We start from the raw sequence: 24,773 nt of genomic DNA, 5'->3' as shown, positions 1-24,773 counted from the left end.
GGTGAGACCTCACCTGGGGCCCTGCATCCAGCTCTGGAGTCCCCAACACAGGAAGGACATGGAGCTGATGGAGCAGGTCCAGAGGAAGGCTGAGAAAATGATCAGGGGATGGAAAACCTCTCCTAGGAAGCCAGGCTGAGGGAGCTGGGGTTGTTCAGCCTGGAAAATAGAAGGTTCCAGGGAGACCAAATAGTGACCTTCCAATATCTGAAGGGGGAATACAGGAAGGATGGAGAGGGACTGTTTGCAAGGGTCTGGAGTGATAGGATGAGGGGCAATGGTTTTAAACCAAAGAAGAGTAGATTTAGATTGGATGTTGGGAAAAAATTCTTTACCATGAGGGTAGTGGAAAACTGGAACAGGTTGCTCAGAGAGGTGGCTGAAGCCTCATCCCTGGAAATGTTCAAGATGAGGCTTGAGGAGGGTCTGAGCAACCTGATCTGGTTGAGGGTGTCCTTGCTTACTGCAGGCGGGTGGACTCAATGACTGGACTAGATGATGGTCTCTTCCAACCCAAATTATTCTTCTCCTCTCCTCTCCTCTCCTCTCCTCTCCTCTCCTCTCCTCTCCTCTCCTCTCCTCTCCTCTCCTCTCCTCTCCTCTCCTCTCCTCTCCTCTCCTCTCCTCTCCTCTCCTCTCCTCTCCTCTCCTCTCCTCTCCTCTCCTCTCCTCTCCTTTTCTTGTAAAGCCTTTAATAACTCCAGAGGAAAGCAGTGGGTCAGACAGGGCTTGTATGGATCACAGATTTCCAAGTGTTTAAACTGAGGCAGAAACCCCTTTTCAGAGCTTTCCTCACATTTGCCTCATCCATAAAATATCCCAGTTCAATGCAGTAGGGACAGCCCCACCAGGATACCACCTCTTACAGCTTCATTTTGAGGTTTAGACTTAATCTGAGGAGAGGTCAGGTGAAACCCTCAATGTTTTTAGAGGGGTAACACAAAATCTTTTTCTTTTTTCATTTTGTTTTTTCATTTTCCAGTGTTTTGCTGGTGAACCCTCACTGGATCCTGACTCTTCTCTCCAGATGCCCAGATTAGACAGGTGAGGCAAACACAGATGGAGAAGCCAAGAGCTAGGAAGCAGAACACCTCCCCTATGCCCTCTCAGTAAATCCATGCCAGGAGGAAAGAGAGGCAAGGAAAATGCCCCCATCCCAATCCTTTTGCCATTTGGTTGGCAAACCCCAAACTGAAGCAAATACAAATATGAAGGCAAACACCTTCCCGTGCAAGCTCAGCTGTTGTCTGGGCCTGGGGGAATCTTCTGGAGGATTAGAGACTGCGTTGTAAGAATCATGGAATGTTTCCTTTAGTCTTTGCCTCTTGTAGGAAGGGCTGTGCAAAAAAAAAAAAAAAAAAAAAAAAGGAAGGAGCTGAAGATGTCAGGAAGTTTGAGAGCTTCTGAGCATTCATGGTCGCCACAAACCTAGAAAACTACTTGTCAAGAAGTTAATTCTGTCCTGAGGGAGATTCAAGAGGAGGAAGGATGGCAATTGATTCATTTTTCCCTTCATTTCCATCTTCTTTTCCACACCACAGAGCCCTTCAGCAGTCAATCAACCCCAGCTCAGGCAGAAGCTCAGCCCTGCTGAGGAGACCTCACAATTTCTGGCAGCAGAACTGGCCAAGCATGAAGCAAAACTTCCCAACAAGAACTTAGGTTTGCAGGATGTGTCCTGCAGGGAGAGATTTATGGAGCTCAGCCTGCTTAATGCAGCAGAGGTTAAGAAGTAACTTGTTCATGGGTCTATAAATGCCTCTCCAAACAGCAGAGGAAGGATGCTGCATGACTCCTTAATCCAGCAGACAGAGGTAGAAAAACATCTAAAAGAGTTTAAGGTGAAAGACCACCAACAAAACACAAGGGAAGTGATGAGGATGGGTGAGGAAGGAGGGTCTGCATTTGGTCAGAGGGACAGGGACAGCAAAAGAAGGGAAAAATTCAATAGAAAAAGCAGGAAAATCCTCAGCACTTCAGATGTGCAATATCTTGATTGCACACAGGTGCAACCACAGGTTTGGTGGTTTGGGTTTTTTTTGTTTGTTTTCTTTTTTTTATTGTTCTAATTTTGGTTTGGCTTTTTTTGGTTGGTCATCTTGATTTTTGTCTTTTGGGGTGGTTTTTTGGGTTTTGTTTTTTTTTTTTTGTGGGTTTTTTGTGTTTTTGGGTTTTTTGGGGGTTTTTTTTGGGTTGTTTTTTTTTTTTGAGAACTAAGAAGCTTCACTTAAATCTTAGTTTTCAGTTCTTAGCTTGAATGAATTAATGAAATTCTCTGCCTGATGCATAAACCCAGTCAGACTCTTTCATCATAAAAATCCATCCACCCCTGCTGAAACCATCTACGTTGCCAAGAAGCAAATAATGTATTTCAGGGGCACAAATTTAACCTTGTTTTGCAGTCAGCATCTTGGATCCCTCCAAGATGGGGATCTGAAGGATCAGAACCTGCAAGTTATCTCTTTGGGCCACCAAAATGCATCAGCCCTGCAGTGTCCTCCAGAAACAGATTACATGGAGAAAAGACTAATTAGATATTCATTAAGAACCTAACTCAGCACAGCACTTAAGCACACGTTTAACCTTCTCTCACTACAGTGGCACATCAGAAACCCTTTGAAAGCTCCAGCTGTGATGAGAGTGAAACCAGCTCACATTCTGGGGGGGTCACCAGGATTCTCAGACCATGAAATGCCAACCCTACTCTCCTACCCCAAACCAGTGCAGTAGATTATTCCAGGGTTGTCAAAATATGTTCCTAAGAGTTCACCTCTAGACCTCAGGACCTACAATTGTTCTCTCTCCTCTTCCCATGTTGCCTGAGTCAGCCAAAAGAGATCTGATGCTGGTCAAAAAGAGTTCCCCTGGGGAATTGTCTTCTTAAAAAAAAAAAAAAATCCCCTGTTCAAACCTTCCCAGCATAACAGTTGGAGGTGGATGCAAAGAGGGAAGATGGGAGAGCTGGGCTCCTGTTGCCAACACATTTCCAAGTGTGTCTTGATGTTCACCAGGACAAAGTCCACGTGCAACAAACAAAGACAGCAAAATATCTCCTGCTGCCTCTGGACCTTGGCAGCTTCTTCCCTCCATCATCTGCTGTAACCTCTGCAACATCTGTGTGGGACAATGAGTACAGAGGTGTCTCATTAGGCCCAGGAAGCTAATTAGGTTTCTCTTACCTCCAGAAAATGAAGAAGAGATGATGCAGGCAAGGAGGGGTCACTTTGGTAGAGTTATTTTAGGATGTCCCTCCCTAAATGACCACAAACATCCACTCTATACCTCCAGCAAGTAAACTGGACCATGACCATTGACCAGGAGTGAATTCAGGCTTTCAGTTAAGTTTCTGGAATGTTCCAGTAGCTCTGGAGCAACAGGGTCAGTGCAACCACTTTTCAACCAGGAGATCCATGGTCAGAATCAGTAGGTCAGCTCCCAGATCTGCTCTTTGGCTACCAAAGCCAGTGGCCAGCCTAACAAATCTATTTTCCCCCTGCTTTTGGGTGTCTTTGGGGGGTTGGACTAGATGATCTTTCAAGGTCCCTTCCAACCCCTAGGATTCTATGATTCTTCAGCCACCACCTACTCCATCACACAGCCAGGGAGTATGAATTCTCCATCCTTCAGTAAACCAGTGCCCAGGGATGGAGAGGGAACCTTTCCAAAGGGTTCTCATTGTAGCCTCTGTAGATTTACACCCATCCATTTGCTTTGGAAATACCCCAAGTATAGAAGAGGCACATCAGGAAAAGTCAGAGTCCACTTTTTGGGATGATAACTGGGCACCTGTCTATTTTTCATGTGCCTTGAAAATCATCAGCCTAGATGAGTGCAACACATGTTAGTTCAAAGATAAAAGTGCCAAGACAGGCCCAGAAACAGCAGATAATTCAAGAAGCAGTATTGAGCAGAAAGAATAAAAAAAAATAAATTAATAAGCACACATATATAAATAAAATAAATCTTATAGGGAAAAAAAAGGCTACAAATACAATCAGGATGACAACGACAGCAATAACCAACAGTAATACTCAGAAATCAGGGAGCTTATCAAAATATTCCACCCCCAAAATGCTGTGAAGGGATCTCTGGCTCTCTGTCCAAACTGAATCTTGCCTCCATCTTCCTGATCAAGCCTTTGGAAAAATCCCACCAGACACAGTGACAGACAGAGCAGCACATGGAGAGCCCAGGCACATTGTTTCTCTGTAGATGGCATCCAGCCAGTGAGGATGATAATTCTGTCTCTTCAATATGGAACAGATGTGAGTAGCCAGCAAAAAATTATCTGCACTCTCTACAAATATTTGACACCCAAAAAGGATTGTGTTTCAGCCACCTTTGAGCCTCTTTTATATTTATTTTCTGGGAACCTCCAAGCACTCAAGTTGGATGAGGAGAGATCTTCACAAAAGCCAATACTAAGCTTGAATGCTTCAGGATTTGCTGAAAATCTTATTTCAAATTTCACCTTTTTTTGGCTGCCATGAAAAAAGGTCACAGTGCTGGGGTTGAATGCATAAATCATCCAATCAGCAAATTCAAGGAGTGACACATGACTAAACAAAGCTAAAGGCAGCCAGCACCGTGCTCCTTGCAAGCTGCTCAGACACAGGAGAAAAAGGTCCAAAGAAATGGTCCAAAATCTGGAGTAGGAATATTGCCTTGTGCCCATCACCAGGGAGGGAGGGAGGGAGGGTTGAAGAATTAATTTGCAGGATTTATGGCTCTGCTCTGTGCCTCCATGTATTGATTCCCAGATCAGGGAGAAACAAAATCTTCCCTCCAAATACACTGATGGAACCACTAATACCTGATCATATCCTAATCTCTCATCTAAGGCCTGGCTGTGAGCTACAAGCAAATCACATTGCACAGCTTGGACCTGTAACCTCCTTCCTACTTCAACCAAATTTAACCTCCTCCCCCCCTCCCTTGAGAAATTTTCCCTCTCAAGTGGGGCTGCAAAAAGCCAGGCAGGAGCTCCAAAATTCATACTCAGACAAATGCCAACTTTTCCTCTGGTGGCAGAGGACATTTCAATCCAATTCCTAAAAAAGAGGAGAACCTGGGCTGAGGGTCAGGCGGGGATCTGAACCTCACCAAGTGGTGAGGTCCCCTCCCTCCTCGTTGTCCAAATTCCTATTTATCAGCACACTCCTGCTTTACATAACCTGCCTGCAGGAGCTGGGAATAAACACACCAGAGAAGAGCTTACAGGGGTGCTGAAAAAGAGGATTCACTTTTGGACCTCCCCACCCTGATTTCCTTCACCACAGCACCAACGGGGAGCACGTTGTGTCTTTGCAAGGAGTTTCCTTCCCACGACCTCAGGAGCATCTCAGCCTTATTTATAGTCCTTTTTGTCATCTCCCACCTCCTCAGTCACTTCCCAGTTCATATCCTACACAAATTCGTCACGGAAACACTGCTGAAACATAGGGATAAGCCCTGGAGAAGCCACCAATTCACCCCACAGAAGCAAGGTGGTGATTTTTCTTTTTTGGAAGCCTCCAGAAGCAAGATGAGGCTGGGAACAAGCTGAGCATCCCTGCTTATTTGGCTCCCTCAAAGCAAGCCCAGGAATTAAGTCTTTTCCCATGAATTTAAATGGAGCTACCTTGGATCCTGTCTTTTTCTAGGACATCTGTAATTATGTTGGCAAACTATTTACCCTCAGGCAAGAGGGTAAAACAAGTAAAAAAGTGAGGCACAAGCACCTGGGAATGAACGAAATAATACGGGGTATAATTAGGGGAAGCAGCTTTACAGTTCCAGTCACAAAGACCCATCAGGAGTTCCCACACCTGCCCATCAATTAGCAAATGAGTTTTTCATATCATTTATAGCCTCAGTCACGGGTGATAAGGGGGGACCTGGGAGAGCAGAGCCCAACCAGCCCTCCCTCCCTCCCAAACGCCTCCCTCCACTCACCCAGGAAATCCACTCCGCTGCTGTCCTTGGGGCTGCTCATGCAGTTCTCCAAGTAAATCCCATCCTTGTAGCAATCTTCCTTCTTCCTGCTGAGCCCCAGGATCTCGCTGGCCTGGTCGAGGACCTCCCCTCCAGAGCAAGAACACGGGGTCTGCATAATGCCACAGGGATGGGAGCTGCTGCTGATGGCCAAGCAGGCATCCAACCACTTGCAGAGCATCTGGCAAGCAGCTTTGCTGGGGTTCCTGTTGCCCACCACCAGGTATTCCACTGAGAAGTCCCTTTCCTGAGCCTTTATGGGTTTCCACCTCACCGGCCAGGTCTCCACCCCCGGGGGTGAAGTTTGCTTCATCTGGAGGAATTGTTTGTTGGATTGGAGGAAGGCAAAACGGGTGGAGCCATCGCAGAGCTTCAGGACATCATCAAAACTCTCCATGCCCAGGTAGGTGCGGGTGGATTCCAGGAAGGAGTCGAACTGGTAGGTACGGATGTGCTGGTGGTCACATCCGCCTGTAGGTTTGAGGATCTTCATGTACAGGGTGTACCTCCGAGGGTCAGGGTTCTGGATAATCCAAGAGCAGAGAGAGGAGTTCAACGGGAAGACGGCAAAGGAGGAGAAATACCCAAAGAATTTCCCTTGGACCAAAGTGGTGCAGGGGGTTTGGGCCAGGTCCAGAGCGACCACGGTCCACACAAAGTAGAGGGGTGATACCAAAAGCAGGTTCAGGGCAGATCCAATGCTCCTCATCCTAGGTCTCTGGTCCTCTGGAACTCAAAGTAAATGTCAAGCAGGCGCCAGATCCTGGACATAACAGGGACCAGCTTAGAGGAAAAGTGAGAGTTTAAGAGGCTCTGGAGCTGAAATCAAGCCAATCCTCCCATATCTGGATTTGAGCTCCCTCCTGTGGCCATAAACAACACCTGGAAAAAAACAGAAAAAAAAAAAAAAAAAAAAAAAAAAAAAAAAAAAAAAAAGGGAAGGGAAAGAGGAGGGGAGAGAAAGAGAAGAGATTTGGGATTTGCTTGTTTGTTTTCTTTTTCTTTTGGTGGTGGTTTGTTAGCGTTTTGGGTTTTGTTTTTTTTTTTTTTTTTTGTTAACCCTTTGCAAGTCTGAAAAACCACCCCCCCGTACTCCCAGTCCTGGCACATCTCACTGGGGGAAGATGCAGCCCCACATCACCACCCCATGCAAAGCTTGGGGATGTCCCCATCCCCAGGATGCCCTAACCTTGAAGAAGGATCTGGCTGCGACTCACAGTGGGGGACAAAACATCTGTCACCTGCTTTCTCAAGTGCCCCCTCCTATACTGTGTCCCCCTGCTGAGCTAAGCAAAGCCTTTGCAGTGTTTTCCAACTCTCTTCCCAAAGAAAACACCCTTAATCACCACTGACACCATTTTAGGGAGCTTTTACTCCTCTTCATCTCAACAGAGCCAGGTTCAGTGCAGACTTCAGCCCTGAGGAGAGTGGGCTGGAGCTCTGCCTCCCCTCTTCCTTCTGCCACACCTTTTTTATATTTTATTTTATTTTGCTTCTTTCTGTCTCTCCTTTCCTCTTTGCTCTCTCCTCTTCCACCAAATCAATGCTGGGGAAGGGAACTGCTGTTCAATGCCCCAACCCTGAGACCAGAAAAGGAGGTAAGGCTGGAAGGAACTACCCACCAGGTACAAGAGAAAAAGAAAAAAGGAGGGTGGGGTGGAGGAAGTTTTTAAATCTTTTCACATCATGCAGCTACCCTGCCTTTCACCTTTGTCTGAAGGACACCCCAAAGCCTCTGTTGCTGCAGTCAGACTCAGAGCACCTCCAGAGAGTGAGAGTCATCTCTGCTACTCCCACCACCATCCATCCCTGAAGCCTCTTTAGAAGACCTGATATTCCTCTTTGCATTGCCCTGGGGGACCTGTTCCCTGTGACCTTTTGTAGATCAGATTTCCTCTTCAGCTCAGCTTTCCACACCCCCTGTGCCCCTCTCCATGCCAAACAGACTCCTGAGCCCCCTGCACTCTTCCACATCTTCCTCCCACCAAGAAGACCCCTCCTTGGCTTTTTTTCCCCCTATCTTCCCCATTTCCAAGGGACGAGAAAGAAGGGGAAGCACCATCAGCAGCAGGACTCTCTTCATTTTCTACCCCCTTTGTATTTGGGGAGGTTTCCTATTAACAGATACAGGGGTTACCAGAGGGGCAAACCCTCTGTGTGGGGCTGCTGGGGGTACAGTCACAGCTCTTTTCCTTCTCACCTGTCCAACCATTTCCCTTCATGTCCTTTTACCTCACCCCAGATAGAGAAAAATCAGCATTTTCCCCTTGGGTGAGGTTTGCCCTGGTTCTGCAGCATTTGCTGCCTCCAAAGCAAGGATGGAGAGATTTCAAAAAAAGAGATTGGACTCCAGGAAGCAAGGTTTCCCCTACCAAATCTGCCTTACTGCCTTGATTTTAGGAGCCTCCCTGCTCCACAGGTTTGTGAAAAGTAAATGCTCAGGACCACTGCAGTGAAGCAGCTGAAATCCTGAGATGTTCACATCATCCTGGGCTACAACCCCAAAACAAGTCAAATCATCTGAGATGCATTTCCCTGTGATCAGAGACCACGGTGGCACTGTCAGGAAGGAATTAGGCTGAAAATCTATGGAAGGGGGCACCTGATGCAAGGGAGAGGGCAATGTACCTTCCCCATTGCAGCCCTTGACCCCTCCATGGTGTCCACGCTGCTTATCCCTAATCCTGCTCCCTCCCACTCCACTGCCAGGCTCTGCCTTCCCAGACTGCAAACAGATGAAGCTTTCACAGCAATCAAACAAGTCCCCAGCAAATCTACAATTCAGGCAGCTAAATCTAAGCCTGCCTCCCAAAAGAGACTACAAAAAACAAGCCAGGAAACCCACAGAACATCCTGTGCATCTTGAAGGAGAAAAGAAGCCAAATGCACCTCTTCGTTTCCCCCCTCAGTTTCTCTCCTGGCTCTAACATTAAATTTTTAACTCTGCACCACTCTTCTTCTGCCAAAACCTTTTTGTTCTGGGGAGGAAAGGGTTAGGTAACTCAAAAGTCAGATCTGCTATTTGCAAACTGTGTTTCAGCCCAGCTTCAAATCACTGCAGCCTCTGCCAGCAGCTTCCTGAGTGTCTGTTAGACCTGACACCGAGCAGCATGGATTCCAAATGCATTTGCACTTAAATTTTTTAAGTCAGGTCCCTCCACCCAACAGTGGTTTGCAGCCTGCAAAGCTCTGCAGTGCAAATCTCCACCTTGCCAGGCTCCTGCCTGCCTCCGGGGCTGGATTTTGGGAATGCAGCATGCTGAGTAGATGCAAAGCCAAGCTTGCTTGCAAGGAAAACCACAGGCATCAACCAAACAACATATACATTTCCAGAGAGGTCATCTTGATTAGCAGGAGGGGTTGCCTGCAAATGTCTTTCAATGCCTTAAATCTCAGCTTTTGGGGTGGAATGGTTCTTGCTCAGCTGAGACTCTGGAAGGGATGGATGCTTCTCCTCTTCCTCACTGTAGGGTAGTGTTTGAGCAGCTCGTGCTGTTTGGAAGCAAGCAAAACCTTTGCAAAACCAAATTCTCTCTGACCTTGACACTGAGGAGCCAGCTTGGGGTCATCTGGTCCAGTCTGTGAAGAAACCTCCCTCTCCTGGTTGGCAGCAGGAGCCAGTGGTGCCTCCATAGCAACGAGATGCTCAGGAAACAGGGTTTGCACCAGTACCTAATGGTGTTTTCACCACTAGGGATTCAGCCCAACCCTCCTGCTCTCCACCAACCTGATTTTTCTGACTCTGGCCACAACTCTGCTACTGAATGGGGATGCAGTGAGCGCAGGATGCATCCCCCCCCTTCACTGCCCCTCTCTGGGAAAAGCACTGTAAACCCCACCAAACTTTAACTAAACAAACCCATTCATTAATGGGACTCTGTGTTATGGTTGTTAGGTCTCAGAATTGATTTCCCCTGAATGCAATCCCATTTAGAAGGTTTCAGCACAAGGAACATAAACATATTTTTTTTCTCCTTCAATTAATCCTTGCTGAAGCGAGAAGCTTTACGTAGAGCAGAAGAAGGGAATAGAGGAAACCCCTTCCATGTCTGGATCTTTGCTCAACACATGTTGGACCTGGCAGGACCACCTCCCTGGGCAACCTCTTCTATTTTTCCACTGCCCTTCTGATAAAGAATTTTTTTTCTAAGATCCAATCTAAATCTACTCTTTTCTAATTGAAAACCATTGCCCCTCATCCTAGGAGATGCCCTTGCAAACAGTCCCTCTACAGCCTTCCTGTAGAGTCTTTTATCTCCCTAGGTCTGAGGTTGGAGTTTTCAACCTTTTCAACTTTTTGCACGTGCCCCTCGTGCAGCCTAAACCCATCCCAAAAATCCTGACAGCATTCTCTGTCACAAGTCCTGTGAGAGATTCTCAGGGAACTGGGGTTCCCCCTGGAACTCCTGATCTGTGGAAAAGGAGGCTGAGGAAAGATCCTCTCTCTCTACAACTACCTGAGAGGAGGTTGTAACAAGGAGGGGATTGGTCTCTTCTTCCACGTTACAATAGGAAATGAGCTCAAGTGGTGCCAGGGGAGGTTTAGGTTGGATTTTTGGAATAATTTCTTTACTGAAAGGGTTGTCAGGCACTGGAACATTCTGGCCAGAGCAGTGGTGGAGTCACCATCCCTGGAGAGATTTAAAAGCTGTGTGGATGTGATACTGAGGGACCTGGTTCAGTAACTGGCAGTACTGAGTTGGACCTGATGCTCTTAAAGGACTTTTCCAACCAGAACAATTCCATGATTCTCTTGGATGAGTCTGACTTTGTGGTTCTGCCCCAGCAGAGGGATTTCAGCTCTCCACGATCAGGAGAAGCCCCTGCAAGACAGACAGGGCTGCCATGGGCCCTGCTTTGCAGGGTCTGGGAAGCCCACAGTGTCCTCCCAGGTTGAAAAAACAACCTCCTGGGTTGTTCATCCATCACCTTCCTGGGTTGTGCTGGTGACACCAGAGTCTTGGTGCAGCAGCCTGGATCTGGCCAATGGAGGGCACTCTTAGACATACACACAAGCAGACACACAAACAACGGAATAAAAGGTGGGGAAATACTCTAAAAAATTCCAAACCATGACTGCAGAAAGGACAGCTTTCCCTACAGCTGCTCAGGACCTGTCCCAGCACCCTCACCCTGATCTGTCCCCACAATCTCAGCTGTCCCCAGACTCCCCTCTCTCTGCCCCCCAATGCTCGGATGTTCTATCATCCAAAATTTACCTCCTTCTGCTTTTCCTTCTCCTGACCTTGGCACAAGGCTGACATCCCAGCAGGGTGAAAACCACTCTCATCATGTTAATCCTCCTTTCCTGGGGCTTCCCATTTTCTTGTAAGAAATCCCCAGGTATCAAACAAAATATCCTTTCTTGCTGCAGGCAGAAAATGCCTGTCCCCGAAAAGCTCAGTCCCTTGACACTCTGAGAAAACACGAGGAATGAGTATGCTCTGTCCTTATTCACAAGGAACTGCTAGAGGGGAGAGGAAAAAAAAAAAAAAAAAAAAAAAAGAGAGAGAGCTGCAACTGCTTGAAAATGTTCTTTTTTTTTTCTACTGAGGAGAGCGAGCAAAAAAACAGTGGATGCCTAAAGAAACACTGTGGCACCTGTCACCCGACAACAGAGGAGTCAAAAAGGGTTCAGAACTGGCTGGTTTTTGGCTGAAAGGAGAGGAGGTACCCCCAGACGGGAGCTAGAGAGAGATGGAGCTTGGACAGACCCCTGGAGTAGTTTCTCTTCCATAAAATCAGTGCTCAAAAATCAGATTTTTCATTGTTATTATTTTTATTATTATTATTAAAATTACTATTCCATTTTTCTTTTCTGTTTTCCCATTTTTCTTTTCTGTTTTCTGTGGGGGTTTCCTTCACTCTGGCCCTTCCCAGCAAGAGTTTATCTCTAGAGATTCAGGATTATTTTCTGGCAAAGAAGAATCAAGTGAAAAGTAGAAGCTGAAAGAGCCAAAAGAGGAGTTGATGGGTATTGCAGGGCTGGGAAATGCTTTGGGTTTCACCCTGACTTCAGTGCACATCCACTTCCCAGAGAGACATCAGATGTGGAGCATCTCCTGGAAAGGCTACTAAACCAGATCAGGATCTGGACTAGCCAGACTTTTGGAATAAATCATAGAATAATTTGAGTTGGAAAAGACCTCTAAAGGTCATCTAGTCCAACCCCCCTGCAGTAGGAAGGGACACCCTCAACTAGATAAGGGTGCTCAGAGCCTCATGAAGCTTCTGAATGAGACCTTAAGTCAGACAAAGGCCCTGTGAGAAATAAAAAGAAATTTATAAGGGTCAGAACAGGTGATCTGGGGAAATGGAGGACTGAGAGGTGCTGTGTAGAAACAAACGATGCTGGAATAACCCAGGAAGTTTTCAAGCACATTGAGGAATCTCTGAAACCCTTAAATCCCAGTTGAACCATCCCATCTCTAATCACTTTCTCCCTTGGACAGATTTTAATCCTGGCTCCAGGATTAATGCCTACACCTAATTAAACATCTCTGCCAATCTGTGCCTCAGTTTTCCCACCTGAAAACATGGATCTAAGAAACATCCTCTGCTTTTCTCTAGTGCTCCATGATCTGAAAAACTCCAGCAAAGTGCTGATGTTGGTGATTCATTTCCAACACACCAGGATTTTATCCTGCCATGAGACTAAAAACCCTAAAGACTGAAGTCTCTGCTACAGATCATCTCAGCTGAAGACAGGTCCATAAAACTCTCAAAAAGGGTGCAGGCTCAGTTCTTGGTCCTGAACACATTTTTTTTCAGCAAGTGGGATCACCAGACACCAGACCAACAAGTCTGGACTCTAAAATCTAAGACCCATTAAAACTTCTGTAGTAAAAAAATTCCAGCAGACAAGAAGGGCCACCTGGGCTCCATCTGGTACCAGATGTGGCTGCCCAAGGGAAATGGGCCCAAGGTTCTGAAGCACCTTCTGCTGGGTCCAGCACAGCCTCAGATGGATGCTGTGTGAGTTCTTAATGTCTTTTAAATATCACCACAACCTGAGCTGTGATCATCACCTTTCTTCTGAATGAATAGAAGGTTATTGGAGTGGGCTGTTGGGGGTCCCACCAGGACTGGGAGTTTGTCAAGGACTACATGATATAGGAATGTGTTTGATAACACTGCATATCAAAGTCAATAAGATTTCCAAGTTCTTGGCAGAAGGCAGCTGATGGAGGTCTCCAGAACACAACTTTCTCTGCTCAGTTTCCCAGTTTACAGTGATCAAGTTGCTGGGGGTTTAGGCTGGTTGTTGTCTCCCAGGCACTTCTTCACCTCCAGAACTCACAACTCTCCTGATTCTGGTGAAATCAGAGATCAGCCTTTCCTCCACATCAGCATCATCCATGCCCTCTGACTGCCCCTGCTTCCCATCCATCCCCATCAGTGCTACAACCCACAGAGCTGCATCAACAAACTCCAGAAAACTCCTCCTTCCCCTGTTGTCTTTTTTATGTCCATGAATGCTCCAAAACCCCCCCTTTGAAGTCTTTACCCCCATGCTCCTGCCCTGCTCCTGGGTAGGAGGGTTACACAAAAGGGCCTCTGAGGGCAAGGTCACCCTCATGAGAGGCAGGAGCCAGATCACTTCCATCACTGCTGATTCCTGCTGGATTGCTCGTTCATGAGGACTGGGATGCGATTGATCCAACAGGAGGTTAAAAGCATTGGCATTAGCTGGGGAGCTAAGGGGGAGCCCCCAGGGTGAGGGGATGCTGGGTGGGTGGGGAGGGGGATTGGGTGTTCATGCTGAGGTTCAGACACTGCTACCTTGGGAAAAGCAAGGATTGGCAATCCCAAAAATGGGGCTCTGCAATTCCTGGGCTTGCACACCCATTAAGCCTGAGCTCAGTACACATCCTGATGTGGCTCCACTCACACATCCCACAGAAATCATATGCACCAGGGTTCATTTTCTGGCCCCTGAGGCCAAGAGCCCTGACACAGCTCATGTCCAGCTGGCTACACTGCAATTCTCCAAAGCAGAACATCATTGCCACAGCCTCTGAAGTTCTTTCCTGAGCTGTGCCCAGGCATGGTCTGGGGTGGTGGTTGTTGGCTGAGACCAAAACTTTGCCAGGGAAGGTCCTGAGATGTGGAGGCAGTGATGGGAGAGTGTTTCAGGACATATCCTGGCCCTCTGGGATCACTGGTGCAGCAATGGCTACAGAGGATGAAGGAAAAGCTGGTGCCTTGCCCAAAGCACCTGGATTTCTGCTCCTGCTCCACGCCCAGACCTCCTGAGACTGAACAGCCACTGAACACCCATGTAGGGTTTTTTTACAACCAGTTCCAGACTAGGATCTGCACCACTTCAAGTCTTAGGGCTTCTCCCTGCACCAGGAAAGCAGATTTCTATTTTGTTGTCTTCCAGAGGATAAACACAAAGAGAAACCTTTGATCAACCCTGGATGTATCTAAGTTTTAACATTTGCTCTTCTTCTGACTTCTTCCATGGCTTTGTGCTCTCTCTCTCAAGGACTGTACCTCAGTTTCCCCATCTGACAGACAACATTGACACTAATGCAGTGATGGGAATAGAAGAAGTTGGGAAAAGAAGGAAAGACATCAGGGTCTTAATTTACAGCAATCCTGAAGGTGCCCAGTGCTCAGTTTTCGAATGTTGCAGCCTCAGCACAGTTAAAACTGGACTTGGAATGTTTCCCCTTCTGGCAATGGGAATTTAAGTCATAATTTTAGGCATTCAGTTTCCAGTGCCCATTGAGGATGTCTTTAAATGGCACACAGAAACACCATAAAATGGCACTGCTCAAATTTGCAGTTTCCTTGTGCCTCTCAGCAGGAGGAAGACAGAAATCAAGGCCACAGCTAAAACAGGCTCCTGAAACACAGGTTCTTTTAGAAAGCCATGAACATTCTTACCTCAATTCCATCCTTCATAGATGAGGGTGAAAAAAAACCAAAAAAACTTGACCTAGAGGATTACAGCAGCTGTGGGAGTGGTTGCAGCTCCTTCTACACAGTTTGGAACAAGAGGCTCTAAAGTTTTCTGCTACCACACTCCCATGGGCAAAGAAGGGAATTCCCAGTGGCATGGAGAGAAGAAATATCTGAGCTTGTGTTGAATGTGGAACCTTTCCATCCCATTAAGCACAGGCCCTGAAGGTGGAAAGAATCAGGAATCTACCCAATCCCCTTTAAAGCCCCAAGTGTCAGTGGTTTTGGATACTCCAGGTGGGGTCTCACAAGAGCAGAGTGATTCTTCCCCCTCTGCTCTGCTCTTCTGAGGCCCCACCTGGAGTTCTGGGTCCAGTTCTGGAATCCCCACCATAAAAAGGGCACAGGGCTCCTGGAAAATGTCCAGAGGAGAGACATTAAAATGCTCAGAGGGTTGGAGCAGCTCCCTGGGAAGCCAGGCTGAGGGATTGGGGTTGTTCAGCCTGGAGAAGAGGAGGCTCCAAGGTGACCTTAGAGCAACCTCCCAATATCTGAAGGGGGCTACAAGAAAGCTGGGGGAGGGCTTTTTAGGGGGGTGGAGTGAGAGGACAAGGGGAAATGGTTTCAAACTTGAAGAGGGGAGATTTAGGTTGGACAATAGGAAGAAATTTTTTCCTGTGAGGATGGTGAGACACTGGAAGAGGTTGCCCAGGGAATTTGTGGCTGCCCCATCCCTGAAAGTGCTGAAAGCCAGGTTGGATGGGGTCTTGAGCATCCTGGGCTGGTGGGAGGTGTCCCTGGTCATGCAGGGGGATTGGAACTGGATGATCTTTAAGGTTCCTTTCAGCCTTGGCCAGCCTATGATTCTATGGACTCAGCCTTGACCTGGAAGTAGGAGAAGTTTCTAACCTGAACTTACAAAATAAAAGAATGACAAACGTGCATTTCTACAACACCTCCTCACCAAGATCCTTGACAGACAAGGTGGAGCAGCAGTGAATTAAACCTCATGATGCAGAAACCCATCCTTACTGACCCCCAAGGCTGAACACAAACTAAAGGAAGTACTTTTTCAGCTTGTAATTCAATTGGGGACCTCATTGCTCCAGGAAGCTGCAGAGGCTAAAGGTTTAAAAAACTGCCAAAATGGATTAGAGGATTTGTGGAGAACAAGCCATCAGTTGGACACGAGGCAATAATCTTTGTTCATAGCCCAGAAAAACACTTCTTTCCTGGTCTGTATTCAATGGAGTGCAGTCAGCAGGTCAAGGCAAGTGATTTTTTCCCTTCTATTCTGCTTTGGTGAGACCCTCCTAGAGCACTGCATCCAAACCTGAGGTCCCCAACACAAGACAGACAAGGACCTGTTGGGGAAGGTCCAGAGGAGGCCATGAAAATGCCAGGGGGTTGAAACCTCTCCTTTGGAAAAAAGCTGAGAGAGCTGGGGTTGCTAAGCCTGGAGATGAGAATAATCTGGGCAGACCTCGTTGGTGCCTTTCAGTATAGAAAAGGGGATTATAAGGAAGATGGGGAGAGGCTTTTACCCAGGGTAACAGTTTTAAAATGAGATAAGGTATATTTAGATTGGATGCAAAGAAGAAATTCTTTATGATGAGAGTGACGTGACTCTGGACCAGGCTTCCCAGAATAGTTGTGGATGTGAACTCCTCCCTCAAGTTGTTCAAGGTGAGATTGGATGGGGTTTTGAGCAAACTTATCTAGTGAAACACACCCTTGCCCATGGTCAGGGGTGGGAATAGATCATCCTTAAAAATTCCTTCCAAACCAAAACATCCTAGGATTTCATGACTCTATGATTCTGTGACCTTTGTTCCTTCTCTGCATAACCCTTCACGTGTTACAGAGAGGTGCATGGATATTAGATGTCATTCCTAAGCCACAAGACATGTTCATACTGCTAAACAAATCATGGCCAGAGCCTAAAACTAAATGGAGTGTAAAAAGTCACATCCATATCTCTGAAACTCCCAACTAAATGGGCTGGTTTGACCCATGTCCTCCTGTTCAGTCTGCTGGGTGTAGGAAAAAACTCTTTCCTGTGAGGTTGCTGAGATGCTGGAACAGGTTGCCCAGGGAAATTGTGGCTTCCCCCTTCTTGGAAGTTCAAGTCCAGGTTGGATGGGGCTTGGAGCAACCTGGTCAAGTGGGATGTTTCCCTGCCCATACAGGGGGTTTGAAAATAAATGATCTTTCAGGTGCCTTCCAACCCAAACCATTCAGTGATTCTATGGTTCTCATTGGGATGGTCCAGAAGTCCCTGAAGAGGGACTACAAGAAAGCTGGGGAGGTACTTTCTATGAGGTCATGGAATGATGGAATAGGGGTGGAATGATGGAATGGTGAGGAGATAATAGTTATAAAATGGAAAAGGGGTAATTTAGAGGAGAAATTCATCCCTGTTAGGGTGATGAGGCACTGGAACAGATTGCCCAGGGGAGTTTTGTCTGCCCCATCCCTGACAGGATTCAAGGCCAGGTTGGATGAGGCTTGGACTAACCTGGTCTTGTGGAAGATCTGATCTAGATGAGGTTTAAGGTTTCTTCCAACCCAAACCATTCCATGACTGTCCTCAAGGAAACCTTTCTGGAGTGTCATCCCCACATCCTTGCAGTTCCACATCCAGCCAAGGCTTCCTGCATCCTCTGCTCCCTGGACATCTGCCCTTTTCCTTGCAGACTCCAAGGTCTCCCTAAATCCTCTAATAGGGCATCCTAAGATGCAGACAGGCTGGTAGAGGGATGCAATCATAACACAGACATTAACAAGCTGGATTATTTCTTGCATCTCATCCATCAGCCTCATGAGAAGCAGTTCAGGATCTGCATAAAGGAGGCAGATGGATGTTTTTCCTCTTTTAACTCTTCTCTGCAGGAAGCCTGGAGCAATGTGAGATGGAAGAGAAGATGGGGCAAGCATGCAGGTGATCAGGAGGCAAAAAACTCCTCTCCTCTCACTTTCTTGGGTTTTGTTTACTGACAGGAGGATGCTCTGGAGTGATTTGTTCAGCAGTGAGCATGTGCTAGTTTGGGGATGGGTTAGTCAGCTGTCTGTGTGCAGCCTTGATGAAGATGAAGGATTGAAGGGGGATGGTTAATGTTTATTCTGAGAAGGACTCAGGCAATGCTTCATCAGAGGGATGACAGCAGAGTCTGTGATTTTCACACACTCCTTCATTTGTATGAGTTTTCACTTCTGGCTCAGAGGACAGGAGACAGCACTGGAGAGCTGAAGGGGAGCTGGAGGTCTGCAGACAGCAAGCAGGGCTCAGCTTTATGTTTTCACCCTAGCCCTGGGTGGGGAACTTGGCTACAAAGCCATGTTCAGGCAATTTTTCTGCTTCACATTTCCTCCAGAGAAAGATTTTTGAGAGCATTATCCCTGTTCCCAACCCAGCACTGTGCAGGGAAACCTCACTGTAAGGCAGCAGCATGCACAGACCTGGGTGCTCCTGAGCACTTTTGTAATGGCAAAAAAAAAAAAAAAAAAAAAAAAAAAAAAAAAAGCCTCAGGAAGCCAAGAAACTGAGCAGAGGTGAGAAATCCTTCTAAGAAGGTGCCAGAAGATGAAGATCACAGAATCGTAGAAAGTTGGGGGTTGGAAGGGACCTTGAAAGATCATTGAGTCCAAGCCCCCTGCCAGAGCAGGGTCACCTATAGCAGGGGACACAGGGACACATCCAGGTGAGGTTTGAATATGTCCAGGGAAGGAGATTCCACAACCTCCCTGAGCAGCCTGGGCCAGTGCTCTGTCACTCTCACAGTGAAAAAAATTCTTCCTAATATTTATATGGAACCTCCTGTGCCCCAGTTTATAACCAGTGCCCCTTGTCCTGTTCTTGGTCACCCGTGAGAAAAGCTTCACTCTGTCTTCCTGACACTCACCCCTTACAGATTTATCAGTATTGATAAGGTCACCCCTTATTCTCCTCTTCTCCAAGTTGCAGAGCCCCTCAGCTCCCTCAGCCTTTCCCCATCAGATGTTCCACTCCCTTCATCACCTTGGTCACTCTGCACTGGACTCTCTCCAGCAGTTCCCTGTCCTTACCAAGAACCCAGAACTGGACACAAAATTCCAGATATGGCCTCACCAGGGCAGAGCACAGGGGGAGGAGAACCTCTCCAGACCTACTGACTATCCCCTTTCTAGCACACCTCAGGTGCCATTGGCCTTCTTGGCCACCAGGACACATTTTTGGCTCATGGTCATCCTGCCATCCACCAGCACCCCCAGGTCCCTTTCCCCATGTGCTGCTCTCCAACAGCTCAGTCCCCAACCTACACTGGTACCTGGGGTTGTTCTTTACCATCTGTAAGACTTGTAATACATTAAATTTCTCCTTGCCCAACTCTCAAGTCTATCTGGGTCCCTCTGAATGGCAGCACAACCTCCACCTCCACCTAGTTTTGTGTCATCACCAAACTTTCATCAATAAATATATTGAATAGCACTGATCCCAAGATTGACCCTTGAGGGACTCCACTAGAAACAGACTTTTTTTATTATTATTATTCCCCCTTTTTTTTTTTTTTCCCCAAAGAGAAGTTGACCCAGCACAGTGGGGAACAGAGGACGTCCTCAATCTCCCAGGAAAAATCCCTGGAGAGCCAGTGGCACCTCCACAACATCAAGCAGAAGGCTGAAATCCAGCAGAGGTTGGTTGCAAAACGAAAAGCCCCCCCCTCAGTGAGAGACACAATGAGCAGATGGCCCTCTTTTTGTTCCTGAAGAACAGAAATTCTCCTACCAGCTAAATGCTAATTTGCCCTTTTGCTGTCTGTCTCCAGGGGCTATGTCTACACTCCTGAAGGAAAGGGACTGGGGACTCTTCTTTGGTTCTGGGGCTGAGCATGGTACAGATTGTAGCTACAAACCTCAGCTCTTCTCCCCTTTGAAACTCTTTGGCTTCGTCCCATAGCCCTGTGGGAGTGAATCCCTTGGCTCAGCCATCTACCAGACTTTTTTCTGGCACCATCTTGGGCCAAAAATGCCCCAGGGAGTGTGCAAGTAATTAAAGGGTCTGGGACCCTTGGCCCCATGACCTTGGGACCACACTCAGGTTTGTGTTTGATCCCTCTTTTCTTTACAAGGATAGATGTAGTCTCAGCAAGGGTGAATGGACATCAAGAGCAAAAGATTTGGCCTCTTGGGTTTCACTGGAAGAATTGAGGGGTGGTGAGAGATCCACCTGTAGGGAGCAAATCCAAGTGCTCCTTTTGTTGGTTCAGGTGGACCTTGGAGTTGGAGCTACGTCCCTGGGGAACTTGTCCCCATCTTACCCAGCTCTGCAGATCAACAGCAAACTTTTACTTTGAGAGGAGATTACAAATCAGCCAGCCCCATCACAACTGATTAAATCACACCCCTAGCTCATCACAACTCATCCCAAAAATGAGATGAAGAAAGGATCAACCCAGCTCCTCTTTTTTTTAGGGTTTGTTTTGTTTGTTTTTTTTTCCCTGCCAGGACTGCCCATTGGCCTCTCCCCAAAGGCTGGTAAGCCCGGGTAGGATGGTTTGACCCTGGTTAGGTGAGGAGAAGCATGATGTCTGCTGCCCCTGTTTTTCATGAGAACTGGCTTTCTGCTTTTTCTCTCTCCCCCTCTTCCCTTCTTCTCCTTTGCAAAGTGCAGCAGCGTGGGGATGAATTGCCTGATTGTCTGCTCTCCTTTCCCCCGCCACGCCGCACCACCAGCAGGGTTGGGGGATGGAAAAGGAGCCCAGCTGCTTCTTGTGGGCTGTTCTCTCTCCACCCACCAGGCACTTTAAATCAGACACAAATTAACACCAGCTCCTGGCATCCTTTATTAATCCGATTGGCTCAGTGTTGGTTTGCTTTGCTTCTATCTTCTATTTTATTTTTTTTTCTCTTTTTTTTTGGTGGTGGTTTTTTTTTTGGGGGGGGGGGTCGTTGTTTTTTTGTGGGTTTGGGGTTTTTTTGTTGTTGGTTTGGTTTTCTTTTCAATCCCACCTTCCTGGGGAGCATTCCTAACAACAGCAGCAAAGCACTGGAGCGCAGGGATGGCTTTTGAGCTCTTACAGGTAGAGATACTTCTGGTTTCACAAACTTTAAAACCTACACCAGACCCCAGTAGGGGACAGTAATTCACTGAACATCTCATATCTCAGCAATCTTTTCCTTCTATACTTTCCTCTGGGTGTCATTCAAGGAGAAACCCCATATATGTAAACGCAAGGCAATGCAGCCACTTTTAGGGTAGAGTGCATCTGTCATTCATCATCTAAAAGGAAAGGAGCAAAGATGAGAAAGATTGTAACCACTCCCTAACTTTCTTTTTCTGCTCTCAGCTTGGACAGACAGGAGTGCTGGAGTGTTTGTCCTTCAAAATTGTCCCTACTCACTGCAGGGAGAACGGACTACACGACCTTTAAAGGCCCCTTCCAACCTGAATCATTCCATGATTCTATGGAATGGAATTCTGTGATTCAAAGCTTGCTGCCCATTAAGTCTTCCCAGCCATAGGAGATCTTCTCCATCCCCACTATGAGGACAAGCTGGGAGAGCTGGAGTTGTTTGGCCTGGAGAAGGGAAGGTGATGTAAACACTTTAAAAATACAAAAATATGTCTCTTGAATCAATCTTTTTTTTTTCTTTCTCCCTGCTATGTTGCAACATTTTGTCAATTAACATATGTTTACCTCACCATATGCCTGACAGACACCTAAAAGATAAGAATGCTTACCAGGTCGTCTCCTGGTGCATGATGGAGACAATGAAGGTAGCAGGACACCCAAAAAGACTAAAAGATAAGGATGACTCATCTCCGGGAAGTCGGGAAATCTGTATGTATCAGGGACTTATGCAAAAAAGGGACCCCTTTTCTTTTCCTGGATAAAAATCGCCCAAAAAGAACCGAAAAGCATCCAGCAGCTCAGAGGAGCCAGCAGCTCAGAAGGACACGAGGAATCCAGCTCCTGTGACTACAAACTCCAGCCAGCTCGGCGCAAAGAGGCGGGAAGCAGCTCTGAAGGCCCAAGCGGAAAGCGGCGAGGCGGCTTTCTTCTAGACCTTCTGTCCTGGTTTGGGCCAGGATAAAGGTGATTTTCTGTCTTGTACTTTTGCTTTTAGCTAAGTCTCTTGGAAGTAGTTGCACTTGCTGAAATGAACAGCAAGTTTCTCAGACAGTGTGTGTTTCTAGGAGTGATAACACTTGATGTTTAGAGTTACTGCTAGAGACTGGTGTGCAGAGCCAAGGACACTGCTCAGCTCTGAGGAAAACATCAAGAGGTCCCACCTGCATCCCTCCTTTGGGGAGGAACAGACAAGATAGATGCCAGAATTGACCAAACAGAGTATTCCATCCCATATACGTCATCCTCAGGATAAATTTGAGGGATCACGAGGGCCAAGCCAGATTTCCAGCTTCCAGCTTCCGGCTGCCTGCCCTTCCTGCCTTTCCTGCTTCCCTTCCTTCACCCCGGCATCCTGGAAGGATCCCGTCCGTTTGTCTGCCTGTGCTCCTGATCCATGCCAGCCTGAATCTGTGTGTTCCTGCCTCCAGTTCCCCACTGCTGCTGACTCCAGGAGTCCAGCCTGGACTTTCCCAGAGCTGCCCTGCAGCCTGGGTGGTGACGTGAGAGCTATTGGGGGAAAGGGGGGAGGAATGTGGTATCCATTTTCTTGTATATTTGTATATATTTATTATTTTTTCCTACTTATCATTACTGTTTCATTAAAGTTGTGTAGTTTAGTTTCCAACCCATAAGTCTCTCTCCCTTATTCTCTCTCCTTTCTTATCAGGGAGGAGAGAGAGATTAATAGAGAGCGTCTGTTACTCGGTTTAATTGCTGGGCCAGTGTTAAACCATGACACCTTCCCTCTCTCGGCACTTGGGCTTCAGCTCCGGGACAGAGAAGCGGCAGGAGCGACAGACCCTACGCACCCGACCACAGCCAGAGGCCAGGGCCGGCGGACGGTGATAACATCTTAATTACCCTCCTTCTTTTCTCTTCTTAACGACTCTTCTCTCCAAAGTAACTAATTGTATAAATCCTAAATAAATCCTTTTAACTTGTTTAAATCATAAAGCTTGGTTATTTTTGTAAATTCACGCCTGAGTAGTGGCTGAAATTTCCTCGCAAACAAAATATAAATAATAACTCGGATCGTAACAGAAGGCTCTGAGGAGATCTTGGAGCATCTTTCAGTACCTGACGGGGCTACAGGAAAGCTGGAGAGGGAATTTATTATGAAGTTATGGAAAGATAGGATGAGGGGGAAGAGTTTCTAGCTGAAAGAGGGTTGATTTGGATTAGATTTTAGGAAGAAATGAGGGTGAGACACTGGCCCAAGTTGCCCAGAGAAGCTGTAGATGCCTCATCCCTGAAGTGTTCCAGGCCAGGGTGGATGGGGCTTGGAACAACCTGGGCTGGTGGAAGGAGTTGGGACTGGGTGAACTTTAAGATCCCTTCCAACCCAACCAATTCTATGTTTCTATGGCTCTTTGCACATTCTGGTCTTTGTGTGCCCTGTCCCTCTGATATCCCTGGCTTGACAATCCCCACCACCAACCTGCATGATGGAGGTGAGATGTGAGGAGTATCTTAGAGGTTTCCCACTGGAAGGACCATCCATCCTTAGCTAGGGGATTGTCTGTCTCCTCTCTGCTGTCTCTGTGGCCATGTTTGCTCCATCCAGCATGCACTGCTCAGCAACTCTCAAACCTTTTTGTGGATTTCCTTCTCTGCAATATTCGTTTCTTAGCAACTCTGTTTGCTTTTAGCAAAAAAAAAAACCAAAATGTCTCTGCCCGTGGCATTCTATTTTGAGCTGAAACGGTGCTGTTTCAGGTCCACAGTAGTCAAAGGGTCCCTGGTGAAAATGGTCCTGTCTACCCACTCACCCCTAACAGCACTGGGGGAAATTCTTATTTGTTTCCTTGCCATTTCACCTGCCTCAGGGAAACCACAGCAATTCTCAACATGGATTGTGGCAATCAGCTGATGCTGCTCCAGCTCTCTTCTAAGGTTCTTGCCATTTTGGAGCTCTTGAAACCTATTGTATAACTCAGGTTATAAAGGTCCAAGTCAGCAGCAAGTTTTACAGCAGAATAAAGTTTCAACAAGAAAATACTTCTGTCAGCCCTGTCTGTGTTATTGGAAATGTCTCTGGTCTTGCAAACTTTGGTCGAACCCAGCTCAACAGGATCCAGCAGCACATCCAGCTTAAGAGAATGAGCACTGGACATGGAGGACCAGCCCCAGACCCTGGCAACCTTTTTAAAATTTCATCAACACATATTTTTATGATTGACTGTGAAGGTCCTTGTGTCATTGCAGGATCCATATCTTCCTTCTCAGTGACAGTAACTCAGGTTTCATTCCCACCAAAATCATAGAATAGTCATGGTTGGAAAGGGTGTTGAAGATCATAGAGCCCAGCCATCAGTCCTACACCACCTTAACCCCTAAATCATCTCCTGAAGCACAACATCTACCCATTTTTTTAATAACCCAAGGGAAGGCAACTCCACCACTTCCCTGGGCAAACAGTTCCAAAACTTCACCAGTCTTTGGGAGAAGAAATTTTTCCTCATATCTAATTTGAACCTCCCCTGGATGAACTTGAACCCATTACCTCTTGTCCTATCACTGGTCACTGGGGAGAAGATGCCAACACCCACCTCACTACAGCCTCCTTTCAGATGGTTGTAAAGGGCAATAAGGTCTCCTCTCAGCCTCCTCTTCTCCAGGCTAAACAGCCCCAATTCCTTCAATAGCTCCTTTTAAAACCTGTTCTCCAGACCTGTGAATCTCTGCACCCTCTCCAGCACCTCAATGTCCATCCTATACTTTGGTGCCCAAAACTTCAACCCATAATTGAGGGGCAGCCTCACTAAGGTTGAGTCCAAA

General features: G+C 47.0%; 1 protein-coding gene across 1 annotated transcript in view; it reads right to left on the bottom strand.

Annotated features, from left to right (window-relative positions):
• The window catches only part of ADGRB1 (adhesion G protein-coupled receptor B1), a 295,541-nt gene that overhangs the window by 197,620 nt on the left and 73,148 nt on the right, over positions 1–24,773 (bottom strand). The window contains exon 2 of the mRNA XM_071736934.1: positions 5,935–6,855. Coding sequence (XP_071593035.1) covers positions 5,935–6,682 — 748 coding nt within the window. The 5' untranslated portion in view covers positions 6,683–6,855. The remainder of the gene's footprint in view (positions 1–5,934; positions 6,856–24,773) is intronic.

Source organism: Heliangelus exortis, chromosome 2, assembly GCF_036169615.1.
Source record: "Heliangelus exortis chromosome 2, bHelExo1.hap1, whole genome shotgun sequence".
Classification (NCBI taxonomy): Eukaryota; Metazoa; Chordata; class Aves; order Apodiformes; family Trochilidae; genus Heliangelus; species Heliangelus exortis.
The sequence above is the reverse complement of the archived record's forward strand: the minus strand, read 5'-3'. Positions and strand labels throughout refer to the sequence as shown.